This window comes from Zonotrichia albicollis, chromosome 8 (genome assembly GCF_047830755.1).
Source record: "Zonotrichia albicollis isolate bZonAlb1 chromosome 8, bZonAlb1.hap1, whole genome shotgun sequence".
Lineage (NCBI taxonomy): Eukaryota > Metazoa > Chordata > Aves > Passeriformes > Passerellidae > Zonotrichia > Zonotrichia albicollis.
In genome coordinates, this window is record NC_133826.1 from 15,896,474 (window position 1) to 15,919,266 (window position 22,793).

The 22,793-nt window shown below is 39.6% G+C and overlaps 1 protein-coding gene across 1 annotated transcript; it reads left to right on the plus strand.

Moving 5' to 3' along the window:
* The first annotated feature begins 3,606 nt into the window (after positions 1-3,606).
* Positions 3,607-22,191, plus strand: LRRC8B (leucine rich repeat containing 8 VRAC subunit B). Its single transcript, XM_005482104.4, has 5 exons — positions 3,607-3,766; positions 15,998-16,052; positions 16,875-16,974; positions 17,649-19,807; positions 20,775-22,191. Exons 4-5 carry the CDS (start codon positions 17,675-17,677, stop codon positions 21,045-21,047), a joined length of 2,406 nt encoding a protein of 801 aa, XP_005482161.1. The 5' UTR covers positions 3,607-3,766; positions 15,998-16,052; positions 16,875-16,974; positions 17,649-17,674; the 3' UTR covers positions 21,048-22,191.
* Positions 22,192-22,793: the final 602 nt, after the last annotated feature.

Sequence of the window (22,793 nt, forward strand, 5' to 3'; positions counted from 1 at the left end):
CATCTTAGTTTTCAGAGAGTCACAAGAGGTGCAGGCAATTCTTGACTGTCTTTTTAAAATTTTTTTCTCTGCATGGCCCTATAAAGAAATAAATACCTGATGATTTGGGTAAAAGGTATTTTAAAATATTGTTCTAATTTCATCTGGCATAAAGCTGTCAGGGTTTTGGAGGGAATATGAAATGGCAGACCCTGAGACTCCCAGTTTTCACATTATCTATGGCTTTGAGATACTCTTGTCTTGAGAAGAAAGTACATTGATATTTCTGTCCAGTTGATACTCGATGAAATTTTTATGACTATCCTATTCATCTGATGAATTATTTTGAGCTTTGCTGGTTTGGCACGACCCGCGCAGTCCGGGAGGAGCAGGGGTCTCGTCGGAGCGAGAGGCAGAGGAAGGCGCGCAGGACCCTGCGGGCAGGCAGAGTGTGACTGCCCACGGGTCCGGCAGAGGGAAGTGTTGTTCTGAAATACCTCCCTGCAGGAGAGCCTTTGTTGGTCGCTGCGAGCCACGTTACTGCACCAGCAATCAATGATCTGGAGCGCATGGAACATGGGATTTATAAATTGTCAGTAGAAGACAAAGAAACTTTAGCAAATGCCAGAAGGAGCAAGGAGCAATGATCAGGATGTGCCAGGAAATTAAATGAAATCATATTAATAACTTGTTATTAATATAATTTAAGAGAAAAAAATGTGGTTTTTTTATTCTCTTAAGGAGAATAAATGATAGTATGGAATTTTAGGAGTTAAAGAGTTGTGGTTCAATAATTCATGCTTCAGCTAAACATGCAGCCTTTCATATGGAAAGACAAGATCCTGAGAATCAGATAGGCAGAAACTCACTTGGTGATCACAAGGCAAGTTGTCATAGGGTGCTTTATTTACAGAGCAGGCTCAGCTTCAGATACTGCTGCCAGCATGATCACTGATGAAGATGCTGCTGCTCCTGCAACCCCAAGCACTGCTGGAGGGTTAAAAGACAAGAGAAATATCATCTCTGTATTATTAAAAAGAATTTTCAGTAGAAAATACTTTAAAGTGAAATTTTTACTGTATTAACCTTTAAAATATTCAGCACTTTCCTATATAGCTTTCCCTTTCTTACTACATGGAATTTCCCAAAATTGTACAAGAGAAGGGGTTGAAGCAGATGCTCTGGATACCCAATAGTCACACTGAGCATAATATTTGAAACAATTTTTTTTCATATATATATTCAAAATTGTGTTTGTGACATCTAAATAGCAAGTTAAAAAAGATCAGGGGATGGCAGGATGTGTGAAAGGAAGCTCAACTTTCACAGTATTGTCAAGCTGTTGTTTTTCAGTATCTTTTAGATGGCTGTCACAAACAAATAGAATGAGTGTTGGAGCTTGAAGAACATTTTCCAGATAATGTTGCTTGAAAAACCCTGGAAGAAATTCATCCTGAAATAATTGTCACTAAGCTAACTTTAAAGGTGAGCTTGATTGGCTGGGTATACAGTGAGTAGTTGCATGGAAAAACAGGGCTGTTTTTGAGTAAGATGTTAACAAAAGATTTCCTTTGCTCAGAGATTGGTGTGGTGTGACTGATGGGCTGAGTCCTCCCCTTGTGCTTTCCTATGAACTACTCAGTATCAGAGTAAAGAACTAAACCTAGATAATTGTGCTGCAATCTTCTGCTCAAGCAATGATGAACCTTATGAACATTAACTTCCTTGTTCTGACTTAATTCAATACTTTGATTCTTAGTGCAAATAGTTATTTGTTTTATAATTTAGGCAAATGTGAATTTGTCTTCCCAATATATTGCTGACAAAAAGAAAATATGGCAGATCCCAGAGAAAGACTTTTAATTTTTGTCTTAGTAGGAAACAAGATTATAAAAAAAGATGTACTTTTATTTACTTTGCTCAGGGATGGGGGAAATAGTCCCTGTAAAATGGATTAAATAATTCCTCAGGGAAACCCTAATAGAGCAGAAAATTTGTCTTGCTGATACAGCCAGCTAAGGAGGCGGCAGATCATGAGACAAAAGGGAATTGGTCTCCTGGGAAGAGACTGGCCTGCTCTCTGCTGTTTACCAAACCTCACCAAGGACTCTTGGAGCGGTAATTGCAGACAATGCCACGATGTTGACATCTTTGCGGTGACAGTAGCTGTTTCTCTGAGCTTAGATTACTATCAGCATACATAGCCTAAGTAGAAACTGTCAGCCTAAAACAAATACATTCCCTGCTAGGCTACCACCGGGACTGCAAACTAGAAAAACAAATAGTCTTTTTTTTTCAACACACCTCTTCACTGGTATTTCTACAAGTTTGGATTAAAAAGCGAGGCTCCCTTTTGTTTTAATCAGTTTCACTTTTGGCTCCAGTGCAATGCTTGTGCTTCCTCAAAAGCATGATGTCTCTTTTAAATTGAAACTAACACTACTAGCTAAATGTGTACTGAATACATATTTGAAAACTGTGAATACAATTTGAAAATTGTTGGCTTTTGTAAAATTTAGTGTCTTTGCTATTTAAAATGAAGGCGGTTTTGTACAGCTGCAGGGAAAAGGATTTTTGTGTTTCACGGAGGAAAAGCAATATTTTGAAAATAGTCCCTTTACCCACGAAATTGATGACTGGACAGAGAATAAACATTACCATAACAGAGCCAGTGTAAGGAGTGTGATTATACCGTAAACAGAGTTTAGACAAGGTCCTTGCAAAGGTGTTACTAATAATGAAAATATGTCAGGACAATTACTTGAATAGAGTGAGCTGTTTGCACGATTAGGAGGAGGGAAACAGAGCCCGTTTGTCCCAGTTTTTGTAGAAACCTAGGTAGGAATAAAAATTTTCCTTCAGGCTTTCCTGCCTTTGCCCAGCAGAACTGCCCTCTTCAGACATCTGGAGAAGGGAGCTTCACTGCCTACTGGAGGAGGTGCAGAGGAAAGTCAAATCAATTTTGACTTTTAAAAAACGTTGTGTTTATTTGTGAACTTTATAATTTCGATATCAGGTTTTTAGTGCAACTAAGTGCCACAAAAGAGTCCAGTCGCACAGACTTTTGACTGTTCCTGTCAGAAAGGGTGGCCGGCGTTGGGTGTCCCTGGCCCCGGAAGGAGACCCCCGGTGCAGCAGGACATTCGCAGCGGCGGGGCCGGGAGCTCATCCCGAACGGACCCGCGCGGCACCGCTCCCCAGCATCACCGGTACCGCTCCCCGGCATCCCCGGCCCCGCTCCTTCCGCCCGTCCCCCAGCGGGGGCCGGGGCCGCTCCGAGATCCGCACCCCGGCCCAGCCGAAGCCTCCGGTGGGATTAAATTGCATTTCGCGAGTGTCACCGTGTCTATTTTTATTTGCTAACGGCCGGCTTTCTCACTTCCTCCACCTCTTCCAACGGCTCGGGTTATTTAAACGCCGGCACGCAGAGGGGGGCTTGCTGCCTGCGGGCCGGCACGGCCGCAGTGCCGCACCGAGAGGCTCCAAGGGGGCCGGGAGCTCTTCGCTCCGCAGGCAGGGGCGGTCAGGCGGCTCCGCAGGTGAGCGGCGGGGCCGGGCCGGGGCCGAGCGCAGTGCTTTTGTCCGCCGCAGCTCCCCCGCCCCGGCCCGTCAGCGGCGCCGCCGGCCGCGCCCTATTGGCTGCGCGGGCGGTAACGTGACAGCGGCGGGGCCCGCCCCAGACGCGCCGGTTGGAGCCGGTGCCTCGCGCTGCGCCGCCGGCTGCCGCGCGGACGGAGCGCGCGGACCCAGCGCCGCTGCGCGGGCGGGCCGGGGGCGGCAGGGGCAGGTAAGGGAGGGGCGGCTGCCGCTGACAGGTGCGCCGCGGGCCCGGCCTGTGAGGGAGGCACGGGCGGAAGGAGGGGAGCGGCGCGGAGCGGGGCTTTCCGAGGGCAGCTCTCGCAGTCCCCGCTTTTCCTGGGGTTGCCCCTCCGCCAGCTGACCGGGAGGGCGCTGCCATCCCGCGGGGTGCCCGGCGCCGCTCGTCGGATGGCCCGGTGAGCCTGCGCGGCGGCTGCCCCGTCCCTCGGCGGCGCCCGGCAGCGGGGCCGCTCACCTGCCGTGGCCCCGCGGGCCCGCCGAGACAGAGAGGGACCGGGCTCGGGGCGCCGAGCGGGTCTGTGGCAGCCCCAGGGCCCGCGGGCGGAGCTGGGCGAAAACCGCTCTGTGGTTTGCGTAACCGATATCTGCGTGTCCTCGAGTGACCCGGGCGCTACAGGTCGCCTGGGGCCGCTCTCCTCCGCCCCGGGCTCCCCCGGCCGGGCGGCAGCTGCCACCCTTCGGCCCCGGGAGTGCGGGCGGCACCTGCCCTCGGGCAAGGGCCAGGCGGGAGCCAAGTCCCAGCCTCCCCGCAAGCGAGAAAAGAGTTAAGTCAGTGCTGAGGCCTGACAGTTCTGCGTGTCGAACAAGAACCGTCCTTTTTGTCGTTGCCTTCCTTTCTCCTGCCTGGCCAATGCGTTTCTCGTCCCATCTAGTCAGGGATCTTGCAGCAGCCCCTTGCGTGGCAGCCTCGCTTTGCGCCCTGGCTGAGTTGTGCAAGTGGCGCCAGGCTGACTTGGTGCCCGTCTTCTCAGGGAAACTGGGGCAGCTTCCTGGCTTTGGGTCAGAATCTGGCCGTAGTGAATGCTGCAGTTGACCAGTTATATAGCAGTGATTAAAGCAGACTTCTCTAAAGCTTAATTTTATATTAAGTATGTAAATAATTATGCTGATAAGGTAAGCTGTGTTTGAATTGGCCCCTAGTGTGGTCATTTAAAACTATGCCTGTGAGGTAGTCATTGAACAGCTAGGTTTATTATGGTTTCAAGTATTCATGCTGTATCTTCTGCTGACTCTCAGCTTTCTTTGTTTGCTGAAAGGGTAAGGTAAGACATCAATTTCAGGTGTCTTGGAATTTTTTCTTAAGTACTTTCATAGCAGGGAGGGCAGCAGATTAGGCCTTACTGATCTGTCTTGTTTAACTTCAAGAGAGTGATGAAGGAAAGCCCATGAGGTTGTCAGTGATATCTTACAGTACTTGTAGAATTTATTAAATATCGTCCATCTGTATTGTACATGTTTTCTTCAGAATCCATGTAGCTCAGATGACAGCGTGAGGAATAGAAGAGGTAACTTTCCTTCGATATCTGTGGCCCTGAGCAGTGCAAAGGGCATGAAATGAAAAGAGAGTGGAAATGAGAATGATTATGGCAGAGAACCAGTAGTTAATATATGATACAGGGGGATTTTTAAGAGTTTTCTTGAGTGTTTGAAGCATTCTGTTGTAGCCAGATAACAAATGTTTATTGGAGAGTTTTACACTAATATATATTTTTGCATTCACACAATGCAATCGACTTATAACTTCAGTAGGATTCATGTAACTTTTAGAAATTGTGCAATATTAACTTGCTAGTTCCCTTACACTTTTGAGAGAAGGGAGTTACTGGTCTGGCTTGTATTTGTTTCCTCTTTCGGGAAAACATGGTTTTTACGGGGAGAAGATTGCCTTTTGTTTATTGCAAGTTACCAATACAGCTGTTGTTTGAAGTTAATGAAACAATGTAGAATAATTTTTAGAAAGGGACCAATAGTGCTAAAGAAACATCCATCTGTATTCCAGCATTGCAAAATGAACCTTGTAGAGCAGTATGTTCCAAAGAAGTATTTTTCTAAGGGGGATGGAGGGGGAAATCTTGTCTGTCTTTAGCTGCTGCAGTGCCTGCGCTGCCTGATGTGCTACAGGTAGCAAAAGAGGCTGTGGCACTGATAACACTAGTTCAGCTAACAATACCTACTGCTAAAGCCATAAAGCTTTACTCAGCTAGGATTAGAAATGGATGTTTCATGTGACTAAGGGGATAAGGTGTGGTTTTTATGGGTCTCTGTGCTGCCTATCTAAGTGTTTCACACTGCTCTCTGTATTCTTAGCACTAACCTGTGGGCTGTATTTATCCTTAGGCATCCTTATAACAGCTGTTCAGCTGTTGTCTTGTAAATAGTGTGATTCGGCCAGTTGCTTTTGCAGTTATTCTTTTTAAAGATAAGTTAGCAGTCTGTGCTGTGGTCATGAAGCTATTTGGTTCAGATATCATGGGTCGCCATGTAGAAGGTTGAGAAATGTAAAGTGGAATTAATATTCTAAAGTTTACATATGATGTCATTAATGTTTGAGTGGTATAGGTTATGCAATTCCAGTTAGAGTTTTACTAGACTTGATGAGTGGGCTTCAGTTTATTGTACTTCTGCTTGGGTTTGGGGATTATTTGCCCCAAGAGTTGTTAGTCTGATACAAATGAGTTCTGGATTTAATTTTTAGCTTGTTGAAATCAAATTGTAATTCACTGTTGAACTAAAGGGTCATAATACTTATGAATAGTTTCCCCAGCTATTTGATTTAAATTTACCCATATGAAAAGGCTGTGCTTTGTAGTGGTGTAGTACTTTGGGAGGAAGGCAGATGATGCAGCTCTCAGTAAAACTGTTATAAATGCAGAGTTCAAGGGACAGTGCTGACACATTCTTCTGATGTACACCCACAAGGATTCTAGGGCCTTTCAACAATCAGAAAGGAACTGTGGAGAACTTGTAATTGACTTTTTCAATTTAATTCTCACTGGTGTTGCTCCATTTCAAAACAATATATTTGCACATGCTGAAATAAATGATATGACTGCATTTCCATTGTGAGGGCTCAGCCTCCACGTATGTTTGGATGCTGTAAACTGGAATGCAACTTCTTATTCTGAAATTGAGAATTTAGTTGACTCTGAGAAACTAAAAGGATTGAAATGCTGGTAAGGGGTTCAGTGATACCAATAAGACTATGGTAGTAACATAATCTGGTTGCTACTAATTGTGAGTAGAATTTAGACATTGTTACAAACACTTTGTTTCTTTGTGAGATAGTAGTTTGAATTGTGATTTCAGTTAGCAAAGTTTCAGTTTTGTGACGCAACAGCTACAAAACCACGGTCATGTAGTTTGCTCAGGCTTAATTAAAGTGGCATTGATTTTTAGAGCTCTTATTTCAGTTGCAGAAAATGTAACCCCGTATTTCCCAGACATTATTGCCTTGGTTTTCTGCGGAAAATACCGGTATTCTGACAAGTTCAGGTTGTGAAATATTTCTTTAGCTACTTTCTGGTAGCTAAAAAAATCATTTGCCTCCAAATATGAGGATCTGCTGCACAGAAATTTAATGGTAGCATATTGTGATTTTAATGCTGAATTATTAGTCCTTTGAACTAATTTTTCTTTCTAAATGAAAGCAAAATCTTAGTGTGCATTTGTTATGTAACCCAAAATATTTGAAGAAGAGAGGGAATTTGAAAATTTTTAACTAAAACCTGTTTGTTTCTAGCCTGTGTTTAAATTACTTACAAGATAAACTTTAATTTCCAACCTATGCCAATGCAAGTGTGAAACAGATTGTTGCTTTTCCAGTGCCTTTTCCAAGTAAATACTTTTTTTTTTAAACATTAACATTGTTTAAATACTAACTTTGCAGTGACACTGACTACAAAGTTGGGAAAATTGTTGCTTAATTGAAGTGAGATGGGATATGTCAATACTCAAGTGTTTTACCAAAGAGGAGTTAAAAGCAGTGTCTGCTTTACTTCAAATTATTATTTAATTTCATACAAATATGGGGCTATAACTTTAAAGTAAAGTTCTTAATTGATTCAGGTGATGATAAAACCTTGACTCTTGTTTTTGTAGTTCTTAAACTTGGCTACCTACCAAAGTGTGCTTCTGATTAATATTGCTATCTGAAAAACCTTACCAGCTGTTGGGTCTCTTCAGACAGCCTGCTCAAAAAAGGAAATTTTGCACAGTTGGAGACTCGCACAGCACACTTGGGTTTGATGGAAGTACAACGTGCGAACACAGGTCCTGAACTAGCTTTGTGTTTTCTCAGGAAACAAAGCAGGATTACTGTGGATTTACTGTAGAATTCAAGTCTGATCACTTGTTTGTGGTTCTGAAACTTAGCATTGTTCTAGGAGATGTTTCTGATAGGTACAGCGTGACTTTCGGCTCTCCTGATCCCGTGCATATGTGCAGCTCTGAACTGTACAGTTATGTTTAGGCATGCTATTTGTGCAGACACTACCACACAGGGTGTGCAGTGTGAAATTTGTCTTTCAGTCCATTCATTTTATTAAAAGAAGATGTAGCTGGTTGCTTTGTCCAATTAGTAAATACATAATGCAGAGTAATATGAATAGGAAGATACTTAAGAGGCTGAGGGGGTTGTGCAGCCACATTGCATGCTGCTGGAGGATTGGTAAAGCCTGTTCAATTTCCATGTCAAGCAGGCTTGTATTTGACTCTAGTCCCAAGTTTTTCTTTTTCTTACTTTGGGGTGGGGATATTCTTTAAAAAGATAATAAGATGGGCTTCAGGAGAGCTGGCATACAAAAGGAGTGAGTTTGCATCAGATATCAATTGGAAATTTATCTGTTCTCATTATTCTATTTTAGCTGTTTAGACCAAACATCTAGAATCGAGTGTTTCAGTTTGTCAGGCTGGCATTCATGAGTAACTGTCTTTCCAGTTAAACAAGATGAAAACCTGCTGCTTCTAAAAGGAGATATGAGCCACTACTGAAAATCCAAATCAGCTTTCTGATGTCAGAACTAATAGAGTGAAATGTGTTTCTGTATTGCTGCCCTGATAATTATATTTTCCTAGATGCAATTAAGTTCTTGTCTATGGAAATAATAATATTCCCTTCTAGAAAGTTCTCCATTAATCTTATGCAGCATCAGGAAAAATTAAAACTAAAAGACCATTTTTTGACCAATCTTGTGGCTCTATTTGTACATGGTAATAATTATCTTGCAGAGACAGAATACGTTTGGTATCTGTTTTTTGTGACCTCAGTTGCTGTTTCCATTCTCACATCTGCTATCCTGAGAGAATGCTGCTTGGTCTTTGCAGTCCATAAATGTTGAAAAAACTTTGTTATCCTTTTTTCATCCAGATGTTCAAATTTTAAGTTATTGTACTAGATAACTGTTCATATTTTAGAAACATCAGAATTATTCTAGGTAGAATGAGGACTGCAAATAGAAATTAATATTTCTGAGATCAGACAAAGGTGATAACTGTTTGACCACTATTATGAAAAGGAATAGCATGTATTTCCAGCTCTCAGAACCAAACAGAAGCTTAGCACAATCCAAAACAGCTAAATAGCTAGTAAGAAATTATTAGTGTATAATATTCCTCATTTAAATAATTTTTTGAAAATAGCAGAAGTGTTACCATAATTTTGCAGTTGAGACATTTGAGTTGGAAAGAAATGAAATTACTTGCATGAAACGATTCAGCTGTCAGAAGTAAATTATTAACTAGGTTAGGTATGGTTATTGTTTTGGAAAGCAATGTTTGAGCTAGGAAATTCATATAGAATGGAGGTTCTGAATAACAATAACCACTGGATTTCAGTATTCTGCTCTCTGCAGAGGTGGTGTGAAAAATGTTGGCACCTTCCATTGTTGTCTAAATGCAGTGTGGTTGAATTCCTTATTCCTTTACTTAGAAGAAGCAAATCAGAATATGAACCTGCTTTAGTTAATACCTGAGTACATATGATATTACAATGCCATGTAACAAATGATGTTGATAGCCTAGTTATAGCAACATGTTATCTTGTGGATGACAAAATTGACCCAAATGCTTACCTGACTTGTTAAGCAGGATTTGTAGTCAGTGTGCTTTATTCTGCTGTGACAGCAGCACTCTTGATGGTGCTTGAGAAATTAATTCAGAGTTGGTTCATGTTTGTGGACATATTCCTAAGTTCTTCCTTCTGAGACTATTCTCTTATTTCAGACTGGTTTCCAGTAAGGCTAATGAAGTTGTCTTGGCTGTTTCAAATGTCTTTGGCCATTTATGATTTTATTGAGGACACTGAAAATGGAAAGAGGGTGTATGTGCAATTCCTTGCCTTTTCCCAAGGAAAGAGGGTCTCTTGTTATATAATTCTAACTGTGTTATGCTGCTAGGTCCTTTGTACTGTTACTGCTCTTGAAGACTGAAGATAATAAGCTATACTATAAATAAAGAATCTGCTTGTAGAAAAAGCTACTAGTATTTAAGTTGTGAATATTCTCTAGTGTTCTCTATGCTTTGCTTTCTGATGTCCTGAGCATGGCAGCAAAATGAATTGACATCGTATCTCTGACTTACGGAAACTGAAGGGACAAAAATTAATTTTCTATTGTAATACTTATCTTGGTATGCAAAATAAAATAGATACCATTGATGCTCATTGAGAATGCTGGAGGGATACTGCTGATACCATTGTCTTATGGTTATGTAGTCATATTTCCCAGCATGAGAAAGACCCAAAAACATGGTTACAAGAATAAAAAGGTACAATAAGCAAGCTTGAAAAGTCGTATTTCATGCAGTTGGAAGGTGTCTGATTCTGTGTTAGCTGTGTTAGTACTGGGATGAAGGACTTGATGTACTGTTGTGTAAGCTGGTTTCTGGGAGAGCTACCAAAGGTGCAGTTAAAAGACCTAGGCTGGGACTAATGAGGCTGCTTTTGGTGTCATCATGCTTGTTTAGGAAAGAACAGGTGAAGCACTAAGGAGACTTCTAATATTTAATGTTCCAAACTTGCTCCAGGATTTCTTTGGAACTTGGAAGTAAAGACTGTAGTATCTTTACAACTGAGTTACTGACTTTAAAACCTAACTGGGAGATGGGGGAAGGACAAAGGAGGCCTGTTCTTCTAGATATCACTTGAGAGTGTGATCTGTGCCAATTTCCTGGTATCTTCCTTGACACATTTGGGCTGGAATGCTTGACAGCATGGCATGCCTGGAGAGACCTGTCTCCTGTGGTTTAAATTAGCATTAGCTGAGCACTTATGGACTATGTGCTTCTGGCCTGAGAAGGCAGATACATTTCCAATACAATTCTCTCCCCTTCTTTCCATCCCCACTAGATTCTCATTCTTCTTTCCCTTATGCTAGAAAGCCCCTTCCTTTAGTCTGATTTCTCAAGTCACCATTCCTTTGTGCATTCTTAGTCTTGCTGTTCTGATTCTGGTTTTGTTGCCTTTTTCTGAGATGATAAAGCTCTTTAGACATCCAGATTAGGTTTGTACAGGGATGGTGCCCTTTGTTGCTGCAAGTATTTTCTTGGGTATTAGTGAAGGACAGCCTTTGCTGCTCTGAGAGCTACATCATTGCTGCCACATTCTTCCAATAATTTCCTTTTCAAAGTGGAGTATGTGCAATATACAGCTGCTTGGAGAAATGTAAATTAATGAAGCAAACAAGAGTGCTAGCGTTTCCAATGAACACAAATTATATAAGTTATTAATTAAATATTGGGATGTAACTAGGTAAGTATCTATTGTATGATCAATATAATGCACTCTTCTGAACAGATGCTTGCATTGATATTTCTTGTAGTCAGTATTTTAGAGGCTGATATGTCTCAAGTTTTAAGTTATAACCTTAATTTGTATATTTTAAAAATGCATCTCTGAGTTTAAAAATAGTACTGAGACAGTAAAGCTGTAAAAAACATCGCTTACTAGAAATGCTCAGATTTGATTCTGAGTCCAGATCCTGCTTGGTTCATTAGGGATCTGAGAAAGCACCATGGCTACAAATGGAGTTACAGGCTCTGGACAAGCAGACAGCTTGTTCTTAAAGAGATTGGTAATGTTGATGCAATTACATGAAAGCAAATCTGGTCCACCTTTCATTTTACTGTATTTTTTTACCATTAGAAGTCTTATCTATCTAACTCTGTAACATACTTTTTCCAAATCTTAGGTTTGTACCTACATACCAATTTTTCTACATTTTTTTTGTAGAGTTTTTCTGCAAACTGATTGTCTCACCTATCTCTGGTTCTAAACTTGGGTTTAAACTGAATCTTTTTCTCACTTTCTAGGAGCATAGGTTGTGACCTATTTCAGATAGAACACAACCCTTAATTTAAGGAGAGGGCTGGAGAAAGTGCTTTTACTAGTAAAAATATTTATATCTGAATGTGAATTTGTGTTTGAAATTCCTCTATGGGCTAGACTTGAATGAAATAAAAAGCACACTTAACACAACTTTTAAATGCAAAACTCATAATGCAGCTTTATTACAGAGTTTAATCTTCAAAATAGTGGACTTGTTTTTACCCTCCCATCTTGTGAGAGTTCAGCTCCAGTACCTTCATGCCCTTGGGCAGAGCTAACTGATGTGGTCCTGATCTGTGAGGGCCCACAGGTTTGTCATTTTAGGCAGCTGGAATGTTTGAATGGGGTCCGTCTCCCTAGTGAGTGTTTGAACAGTGACAGATTTTACAACCAAAGTTTATCTCTTGACTGGCCTTCCTGGAATAGAGAAAAGGCTCAATAGGTGGATATCAGTGATATTTAATGAGAAGTTAATATGGCTCAAGGAAGACTGGTCTTTTTTGGAGGCTGCAGGCATAGGAAGGAAATGCACAATGTAATGTGTCTAGTCCTGCACTGTCAGATTTCAGGAAAGTCTTGTGCTTGTAAAGCTAACCAAATTGGAGTAAAGCATATTTTCAATTTAGATTAGACTGCAACTTTAGACTATACAAAGTATTTTTCTTACATTAAGTGTACCAGAGAAAGAAAGAAGAGCGAAACTGCCTTTAGGTTGCTTTTTTTTTTCCACCTAAGTCCTTTTGTGTTGAACCTGGGAATGTTCAAGCTTTTAGGTAGTTCAGGAAGCTGAGATATACTTGGCATGTTCTACTCTTGGTTTTTTCAGCTTCATGAAGATACGATAGTGGTATAGTGAGGTAGTAGTTACTTGATCTTAAGATTTTTTTATCAACTTATGGGCTGTGCAATGACCTTTGAAGCTGTAGCAGTGAAGGGTAAATCTCGTAAAGTAAAGGGGAGCCTAACTCACTAAATTTTAAACTATGTTTACAATTCTTTTCTCGAGAAATTACTTGGCTATAAAGGTTCATGTAAGCCTTCCCCCAAGAGCAAAGACTGATTTTTAAGCAGTGTAAAATTTTGCTGTTACTGTTTTGCACCTTATGTTCAGCTGTCTTGAGAGCAGGAGTGTTTAAGAAAGTCAAGGGCCTCTAGCCAGTCCAGGTACACATAGTTGAGATTGTCTGTAGCCTAATTTCTGAGTATTTGGAAGGACTTTGGATCTTTGATTATTTAAGAGGTTGATATGGCAAACTTGGAATAATGTTAATGTAGTGCTGAAGATCCAGTGCTTGAGGAACATACTGTTTATTGTAGAGTGTGGGAATGTCTTTGGATTTGTTTTAAATACAAAAGGATAATCACTTACACATATTTAATTGTCACCTGTGATCTTCTTCAGAAGGAGCTGGAAAGAAGCTTTCTCTAATCTTGTGTTATTCAGCATTCAGTGGAATACAGATTCAAAACCACAATCCCTATCAAAAAGATCCTGCAACTGAATCTCTGTATGCGCAGGGTGACCAACGTACAGATTCTGAAAGAATCACAGCTTAAAAAGGGGAGAGGCAGTCCTGTAAATGCTTCTGCTAAGAGTAAATATGGCAGTATCATTCTTTATGGAGTCACTTGCACCAGAACTCCTGCAGTACCTCGCCGTTTGCTGTTTACAGAATACTTGAGAAAGGGAGCAGTAGCATGCCAATAAAAAAAGAAGGTTTTGCCAGGAAAGATCTGGTGTGGGTGATGAGCGCGTGTATGTGTAAAGTTTGTTTATTTTTGTTCTTTTGGGAATTTTCATGAGGTTTTATTTGCAAGGCTCAAGCTGTGCATATAAAACCATAAACAGGTGCTGGGAATCTCATAGGGGAGTCTCAAAACTGCATATGAAGCAAAACTGATATTTTTAGTTCATTGTCAAACTTAATTTTCTATCCAAAACTTGAGAAGAAAAAGTGATCTATTTAAACTAGCTAGAAGCTAAGTTGGTTCTGTAGTTCAGGAATGATTTTTGATAGAAAATTGATTAAACAAGATACATTACTTAGTATGTCAGCATCTCCCTATCTAGGCTGAGAAGCAGCTGCAAGAGTCTAAAGAGACTGCCTGAAAACTTGGTGGCTGTGTTTCTTTGAGAGGGAGGGAAAAAAAGCAAGACAGGGGGGCCATGGGAGTACCTGTCAAGTAGTTGCATAAAGCTTTAGTTGTATAAATCTATTTTGATTAAATTAGTATGTCAGAAACACCAGTTGAATACCATTTAGGGAGGACAGGCAAGGTAACTGCCTTGCTGCAAAGACATCCCTGACAACATGTGCCTAAAATTCTGTGGGCAATGACCAAATGAGAGAGCAATGCAATACTAATACCTTTTGGCAGCTGGGGGTGGTGGTGGGTGTCTGATGCTTACAGATAATATTTTTTCAAAACGAGAGCCTTTTATTCATATTCTGGATATGTTTCTGTTGTTCTGATTTAATAAGTCTTGAAGGAACTAAAAATTACCTCAATATTAGTGGTCTTTATTACTTTATTTTTCTGGCCTGTGTCTCTGTATTGGTCTGGAGTAACTCTCCTGAAGTCATCATCTTGCCTGGGGCTAAGCTTCATTCTCTCTTCTTGTAAGAAAGATTGCCAATTGAGTTAGGCCACCTTTGAAAAGCTTTTATGGCTTTGATATGGGTTGAAAGCTGCTGGAGATGAGGTTTATCAAATCCATTACAGTTCAGCATTATTCCATTTGGTTAGCCACTCTTGGCATACAGATAGGATTTGAAAGAAAAATATCTTCAGCAAAATTATCATCAATAATTCACGTGTTTATGTTACAATTGTATATACTGCATACTCTCTGCAAGGCAGAGAGGTGACAAAGCAGTTTATAGAAACAGACCTCACAAAGTTACCTGGGTCAGCCACAGATTGAGTTCTCAGTCTGTACAAAAACAAAGCATTTTTTATTTTTTAGCACTATGTCATTGGTTGAAAAAGGTGTATTGAGTGATGCATACTCTTAAGTATACCAATATGATTTTCACAGAATTGTTCTCAATTTTGTAAATTTTAGGGAAAATGCTTTATCAAAGAGTGTTAACTGTTTTATTGTACTCTGAATTTTGTCCTTTGTTTTGAGCAGGTATGCCTTATTCCCCAAGAATACTCCAGTAAGCATTCAGTTATATGAATCATCTAAAAATGTTAGTATCTCCCCAAGTCCCTGATGAGGTTTCCATGTTTGTTAGGAAAAGAATTGCTCCCATCCTCATGCCCATTGGACCTTTCACAGTATGTTAAACTGTCAGCCAATTTAGTGAAAATTTTGACTTTTTAAGTGATTTTCTTTTTTAAAAGTTTGCTATTTTTACCTTTTGATCTTACTTTGTTGCATCATTCAATATATTAATCTCTTAGTGTGTTCTTTACAACTTTAACAGAGGTCCCAAGTCTTCCATTTTTATAGCATTTTTATTAACATTTTTATAACAAACTTCAAGCAAGAAGAATTGACTGGTTTAAATTTTAGGCTGGAAGGGAAAAAATGTTTTTGATTTTCTTCTGTTTACATTCAAATCAAGCATGATTGGCTTGAGTCAAGATGTGATCCAGGTATTCTTTGCAGAACGAAAGCCTTAATTTGAATGGGTTTAGTATCCCTTTATGCTTTTATACTGACAAATTTATATTCAAACCACAAGAATTATGTCAAAAGAACTCATTTTAAAGGCATTTGAAATGTGCTTTTGGAAGTTGAAGTGATTAAAGAAATTGCTATTTTTCCGCTGTGTAGCATCTCAGCTGCAGAACTTGTAACTTTACGTAAATGTAAAAATTGTTGAGCTTAAATGGCTTTTAGTGCTTAGAAAGGGGAGAATGACAAAGCCATTACTTTATTTCTACTTCAGGAAAAGCAACTTTCAGGTAGTGAACACGTAGATAATTTGAAGGGGGTGGCATCTTGTAAATCCTTAGATCTTTTACTCATAGATGTTGGCTCTTTGAAATGCTGCTGTGGAAGCAGTAATGAGCTGCTGTTCTAATACTCACAGTTTTTGGAGTCCAAACATTTCACAGTCTTATGACAATTTATTTTCCTTACAGGAGTGTATTGTAACCATCCAGTCCTTCTTCAGCTGCTTTCCCTTGGGTGGGCCTGGTAAGTTTTTGTATTCTATTACAGATAGCTTTGTCATTGCAAGAAGGGTTAATTTATTTTCGGTCATTTTTTCCACTTGAATGTGGAGTAAGAATCAGGTTCAGCTATTGTTTGACTTTTATAACAGTTTGTCAACTCTGTTTAAAATTGAAATGTACAGTACCAATATATTATAAACAAGAGACAATGTGTGCCCAGGTGGCCAAGAAGGCCGATGGCATCCTGGTCTGTATCAAAAACAGTGCAACCAGGGGCACCAGGGCCCTTCCCTGTGCTCAGCACTGGGGAGGTTCTGCCTCGAGTGCTGTGTCCAGTTCTGGGGCCCTGACTACAAGAAAGGGATTCAGGGGCTGGAGTGAGCCCAGAGAAGGTCAGTGGAGCTGGGGAAGGGTCTGGAGCACAGGTTCTGTGAGGAGCAGCTGGGGGAGCTCATCCAGGAGAAAAGGAGGAACTTATCAGTTAAGGGCAACTTATCAGTCTCTACAGCTGCCTGAAAGGAGAGTGTTGCCAGGTGGGGGTCAGTTTCCCAAGTAACAGGTTCATAGTTATTTGGGGGAAAAAAAATAACTTCCTTGTTGAAATAGGGCTTAGCTGTAGGCAGTTTTCCTGGGTGTTTGGGGATTTTTCTGTTGATGTGACTGCAAAACTTTGACTTTACATGCTGCATGATCACATATATACATCCTTTTCCATTTCATGTAGCTGTAGCAATGCAGAGCTTAATGGAGGCATAATGAGGCAGCAGTTGTAATGAAAGCTGAAATGTTTGCTCTTTATTTACATTGTCATTAAATAAGTATATTCAATGTTTTCTTCATCCAGAATGAAGACAAATGTAAAGATGGCATGTCCAAGGAATTTTAAAAGGTGTAGACCTCCTGACTGAGCAGTGTTGTGTTTTTTATTCTCTTTAATTAGTAAAGTAAGTATGAATCAAATCTATGCTTCTGGGAGTTAAATGTGTCATTTTTATATATATATATAACAATATTGAACAATAATACATTGTGCCACCTTAATTTTAATTCTGCCAATACGCTTAGTTCTCTTGATGGGAGAAGATGAGGAATTATGTATAAGAATATGTAATACACAAGGGCTTTTTGGGAATTTGTGTCTTTTTAATTGGGTAGAATTATTTAATCTGGTAGAAGATTCTAAAAAACAAGAGCCATCATGTTCATGTACCACTCTGATTTTGGAATTGTTCATAAATAAAAAATCACTTATGTAAGTTTATAATGGTAGTGAAGGACTGCTAATAGTACATCAGCCACTTCTTTGACTTATACCTGTTTGTGGCTTCTACTGCAGCAGTACCCAAATGTTTGGTTTTAATATACCTTCTCTCAGGCTAGTTTCACTCTTTAAGTTTTTGCACTCCCACGTACCTTTCCTTAAAATAAATCCATGAGATGATGGATGGGGTCGGGTCCCAGAAGTTCTTGGATCTTTTTGCTATGCTCTGGAGTCCAGGTCACATGTTACACATATTTAGAACTGCGATAACAATAATAGATCTCAAGTATTTAATGGTGAGGTTTTTTTTTAACAATTCTCTAAGAATGTCTTTTCTTCTCTTTTTTCTTCTACCAGCTGCTGTTCTCTCACAGGTGAAAGTCATGATCACGCTAACAGAACTCAAATGCTTAGCAGATGCCCAGTCATCCTACCACATACTAAAACCATGGTGGGATGTCTTCTGGTATTACCTCACCATGATAATGCTGCTAGTTGCTGTGCTTGCTGGGGCTCTCCAGCTTACTCAAACCAGAGTATTGTGTTGTCTTCCTTGCAAGCTAGAATTTGACAATCATTGTGCTGTGCCTTGGGATTTAGTTAAAGCCAACCTTAACATGTCAGCTAGCTCGACAGCACCGATAATCATCCCGCTTAAAATCCAGAATTATCTCCATCGGCAGCAGTATTCCTACATCGATGCAGTGTGTTATGAGCGACAGCTTCACTGGTTTGCCAAATTTTTTCCATACCTAGTGCTTTTGCATACCTTCATTTTTGCAGCTTGCAGTAATTTCTGGCTTTACTATCCCAGTACAAGTTCCAGGCTTGAGCACTTTGTAGCCGTTCTTCAGAAGTGTTTCGACTCGCCCTGGACAACGCGTGCCCTCTCAGAAACAGTTGCTGAGCAGTCTGCCAGGAAGTTGCCAACAGCCAAATCAAAACCAGCAATTTCATCACCTCAGTGTTCAGGAGACATAGGGGCCAGCAGACAGTCCCTGCCATATTCACAACATGGCTTGGAAACAACTGGAAGAGAAAATTCCAGTGTTCTTGACAAAAAAGAAGGGGAACAAGCTAAAGCTATATTTGAAAAAGTGAAGAAATTCAGAGTACACGCTGAAGAAAAGGATGTCGTATACACAGTGTATATGAAACAGATTATAGTGAAAGTCTTTGTAGTTGTCATAATAGTAACTTATGTCCCCTACTATTTATCATTTATTACACTTGAAATTGATTGTGTAGTTAATGTTCAAGCCTTTACAGGCTACAAAAGGTACCAGTGTGTTTATTCGCTAGCAGAAATTTTTAAAGTTTTGGCTTCATTTTATGTTGTTTTGGTGATCTTCTATGGATTAACTTGTACTTACAGTTTGTGGTGGATGTTAAGAAGTTCACTTAAGCAATACTCTTTTGAGAAGTTGAGAGAGAAAAGTAATTACACTGATATACCTGATGTGAAGAATGACTTTGCATTTATTCTTCACTTGGCAGATCAGTATGATCCTCTTTATTCCCAACGATTCTCAATATTCCTGTCTGATTTGAGTGAAAATGAGCTCAAACAGATAAATCTTAACAATGAATGGTCAGTGGAAAAACTGAAAAATAAACTAGTAAGAAACTCCCAAGACAAGACTGAACTTCACCTTTTCATGTTAAATGGTCTTCCAGACAGTGTCTTTGAACTGACAGAAATAGAAGTTCTAAGCCTGGAACTTATTCCTGAAGCCAAACTTCCTTCAGCTGTGACCCAGCTTGTCAATCTCAAAGAACTCAATGTTTATCATTCATCACTAACAATGGATTATCCAGCAGTCAACTTCTTAGAAGAAAATCTGAAAACCTTGCGTTTGAAGTCTAGTGAGATGGGAAGAATTCCATTTTGGGTCTTTCATCTAAAAAACCTACAAGAATTGTGTTTAACAGGATATTTCATGCTAGATCATCACAACTCCATATACAATGATGGCTTTCAGGGGCTAAAAAATCTGAGATCAATTCACTTAAAAAACAACCTTTCCCGTTTACCTCAAGTGATCACAGATCTTCTGCCTTCTTTACAACATTTGTCTATCAACAATGAGGGAAATAAACTGATAGTGCTAAATAACCTGAAGAAGCTGGTAAACCTGAGAACCTTGGAACTAATCTGCTGTGATTTAGAGCGCATTCCCCATTCCATTTTTACCCTAAACAATTTGCATGAAATTGACTTAAAAGAAAATAATCTCAGAACAGTGGAAGAAATAATTAGTTTCCAACATCTTAAGAATCTTTCTTGCTTAAAATTGTGGCACAACAGTATTTCGTATGTCCCAGTGCAGATTGGTGCTTTATCAAACCTGGAACAGCTGTATCTAAATTATAATAATATTAAGAATGTTCCATTGCAGCTATTTCTTTGCAGAAAGTTACACTATTTGGATCTTAGCTATAATAAGCTAACCTCCATCCCTGAAGAAATCGGTTATCTGACCAACCTGCAGTACTTGGCTTTGACAAAAAACCATGTAAGTAGAACTTTGAATTACTACTCAAAAACAAAAACAGACTTAAGCTGCTATTTCTTCTGGAACAACCTCTAGCTTTTGTGGTGTTCATGATTAAAGTAAATGCAGAAAAAAGGGGTGGTGCTTGTTTAATTACTAAAGCTTTGGTATCAGCAAAGCTCACATAATACTAAATAAGTACTGTCCTGGTTTGTAGCTGCTTAAGGGCTTTGACCCAGAGATGGTATAGGTTAGCATGGCTGCAGAAACAGATCTTCCCTTGCCCTGCAGTTGTCAATCCTATGTAGTATTTTAGTGGAAGTGAGCAGTGTTTAATGTTTGCCTTAAAACATCAAGCTGAAAGCTAAAGTGAATGAGCAGCTGGTTGATGAGCATCTCAGGTGTATGACTGGGAAGAGAGAAATAATTGTGGTTGGTAACCTCACAATCAGTGCTAAACTGCCTGGCTCGTTAGTGTGGAGCTCAGGCTTGTGAATGTTTCTGAGGTTTGTAATTGTTTGCATTGCTGAAGCTGGTTTTGTTATGTGTCAGTAGAGTGGGTCAGGACAACTTCACTGCACAGATAACTGCTTGTACAGGTTTCACAACACAAGAGCTGCTAATACCTCTTCACAGTCTGTGCTTTTTCTTCATTAAGTGATTCTTTGGAATAGTAGGCTCTTCCTCTGTCCTGCCACCTGCACATGTCTGCGTGCAGTTCTGTGTGCATACAGGGATGTGCTCCCCCTTGCAGGCTTGCTTGTGCCAGGAGCTAAGCAGCTTTGTAAGAAAACAGGGATAATAAAACCATTGTAGTGCTCTCAAGCACTTGATCACATAATGATAGAGGAATTACAGTCTTCCTTGTCCTCTCACAAACTAAGAGGGTATTTCACCCTAAAATAAAAAGGGGAAATGTCAAAACACACAGCTGCACATAGGCTAACACCTTCTAATGTATTTTATTTCTGTTCTTTTCTTTTTCTAGATTGAAATGCTGCCTGATGGATTATTTCAGTGCAAAAAGCTGCAGTTTCTTCTTCTGGGAAATAACAGTCTGATGAATTTGTCCCCTTTTGTGGGTCAGCTACTGAATCTTGTTCACTTAGAGCTCATTGGGAACTATCTTGAATCACTTCCTGCTGAACTGGAAGAATGTCAGCTCTTAAAGCGAAATAATCTAATTGTAGAAGAAAGGTTGTTAAAAACACTTCCACCTCGTGTCAGAGAGCGTTTGCAGGCATGCCCAGATAAGTCCTAAGTTTAAAATGAAACTCTGCATTGTTGTATTCTACAGGTCTTGCTTAATATCTCTCTAAAGGTCTGTACAGCTAGAGAGGAGTGAAGGAGAGAGAGCAATTTACAAATCAGTCTTAAACTTAAATGCATTGAACTAAGTTGATTGTATTGTTGATTGGAAAAGAAAAATTTATTCAGATTCAAACAAAAGATGCAGCCTTTTACAAGTAAACATGTTTGAATTTTGGAACGTGAGTTGTTGGTTAGGTTCTACTGATTGAAATAATTCAACTAAATGTTGATGGTAGTATTGAAAAAGAAGAGATGATTGCCTGGCTATAGTGAGAGTGTATATACTTTTTTCCTATAAGAATTTTTTCTGTTGATAGCGATGATTTAAAATAGTTTTATTCCTGCCATATGAGGTCTAAGAACTGTCTTGAATTAGTTTCTAAATATGAACTCTTCTCTAACTTAGGATGTATTAAATTAAGAGTTTAAACTATTTGAGCAGTTTATTGCATGGGGTATACGGAAAGTAATTTTTCAACATAACTTAATTTTTAAAAGCTTTTGACAAGTACTAAGCATTAATTCTATAATTGTGGAAGATGCCATTTGAATCTTGCTATTAAATACCTAGAACTGGTTTCAACATTTTGTCTTAAAAATAGTAAATACAAAATTAAATGTTGCCTAGAAATTGGGAGGAATCAGAAGAATCTGAAGTAACTGTTGTGCGCATGTCCTAGAGAACCAATCTTACATTACTGATCTGCAGAAACAATGATGGCAAACAGAATAGTTGCAAAGTTGTCTTCTGTATGTTGTGAGCATCCCAGGTGTTAGTGTAGTGTATGTTGCTGATTAATATTTTTATAACTTCTCATTACTAACTGCCTCAGTGCAGCTTCTCCACACCCAGTTATTGGGGAGAGGGTGAAAGAGGTTTGAGGTTTGTATTAGACAGGGACAGAAAGAGACAAATAAAACAAACTAAACAATCACACAACTTACAAGCATTTGGGAGGAAAAGACAAGAAGCATTATAAGCTTTGCCTCTTCTAGGGATGTAATAATTTCATAAATCAGAGTGGTGGGAAAAACTCTTATGCCATCCTTAATACTTGCAAAACTGGATGGAAATAAAATGTTTCCTGACTTCATTCTTCTGCTGTGCGCTGTTTTATTATATTTGAAGTCTTAATTCACATTATGTTTATCATGTTCACCAGAAACATAAGTTATGGCCCTGGGGAAAGAAGAGGTTAGCATTCTTTCCAAAAACACATTTTAAAAGTTTAACATAATACAGTTTTCAAAAACTAATCTCAATTATGGGTTAAGCAGATGAAGTAAACTGCCCGTAATGACTTTGTGTTCAAGAAGTGTGCTAACAAACTGCATTCCAATTTGTAATAACAAATCATCACAGATGAAACTAGTTTTAGTACTAGACTACTTTTAGTCATCTCTTGCTCCCATTCTACTGCCAGTTTTTTGGAGTGTAATGTTATCCTGAATGAAAATGCCCAAACAACTCTTATCAACATGAAAGTAGATGTCTTTGCAGGAGCAGTGCAAGAGGTGCATGTTTATCCACTGTGCTGATGGCATTCCAAAGACCTTTGTAGTTGGAGCACTTTTCTTCTCAGGGAACCAAAGTGTGGTAAAACAAATTGCTTTCTATGTAGTTCTAGAAATGTTTAGTTTAAACTAGTTAGTTGTGTTTATGTGCAGACCAGTGCTGCTTGAACAGTGTTTCATA

Excerpts from the sequence above, each read along its gene's own strand:
- LRRC8B (XM_005482104.4), top strand. The coding sequence starts at position 17,675 with ATGATCACGCTAACAGAACTCAAATGCTTAGCAGATGCCCAGTCATCC. Across the intron at positions 19,808-20,774 it reads TGGCTTTGACAAAAAACCAT|ATTGAAATGCTGCCTGATGG; the intron begins GTAAGTAGAACT and ends TTCTTTTTCTAG.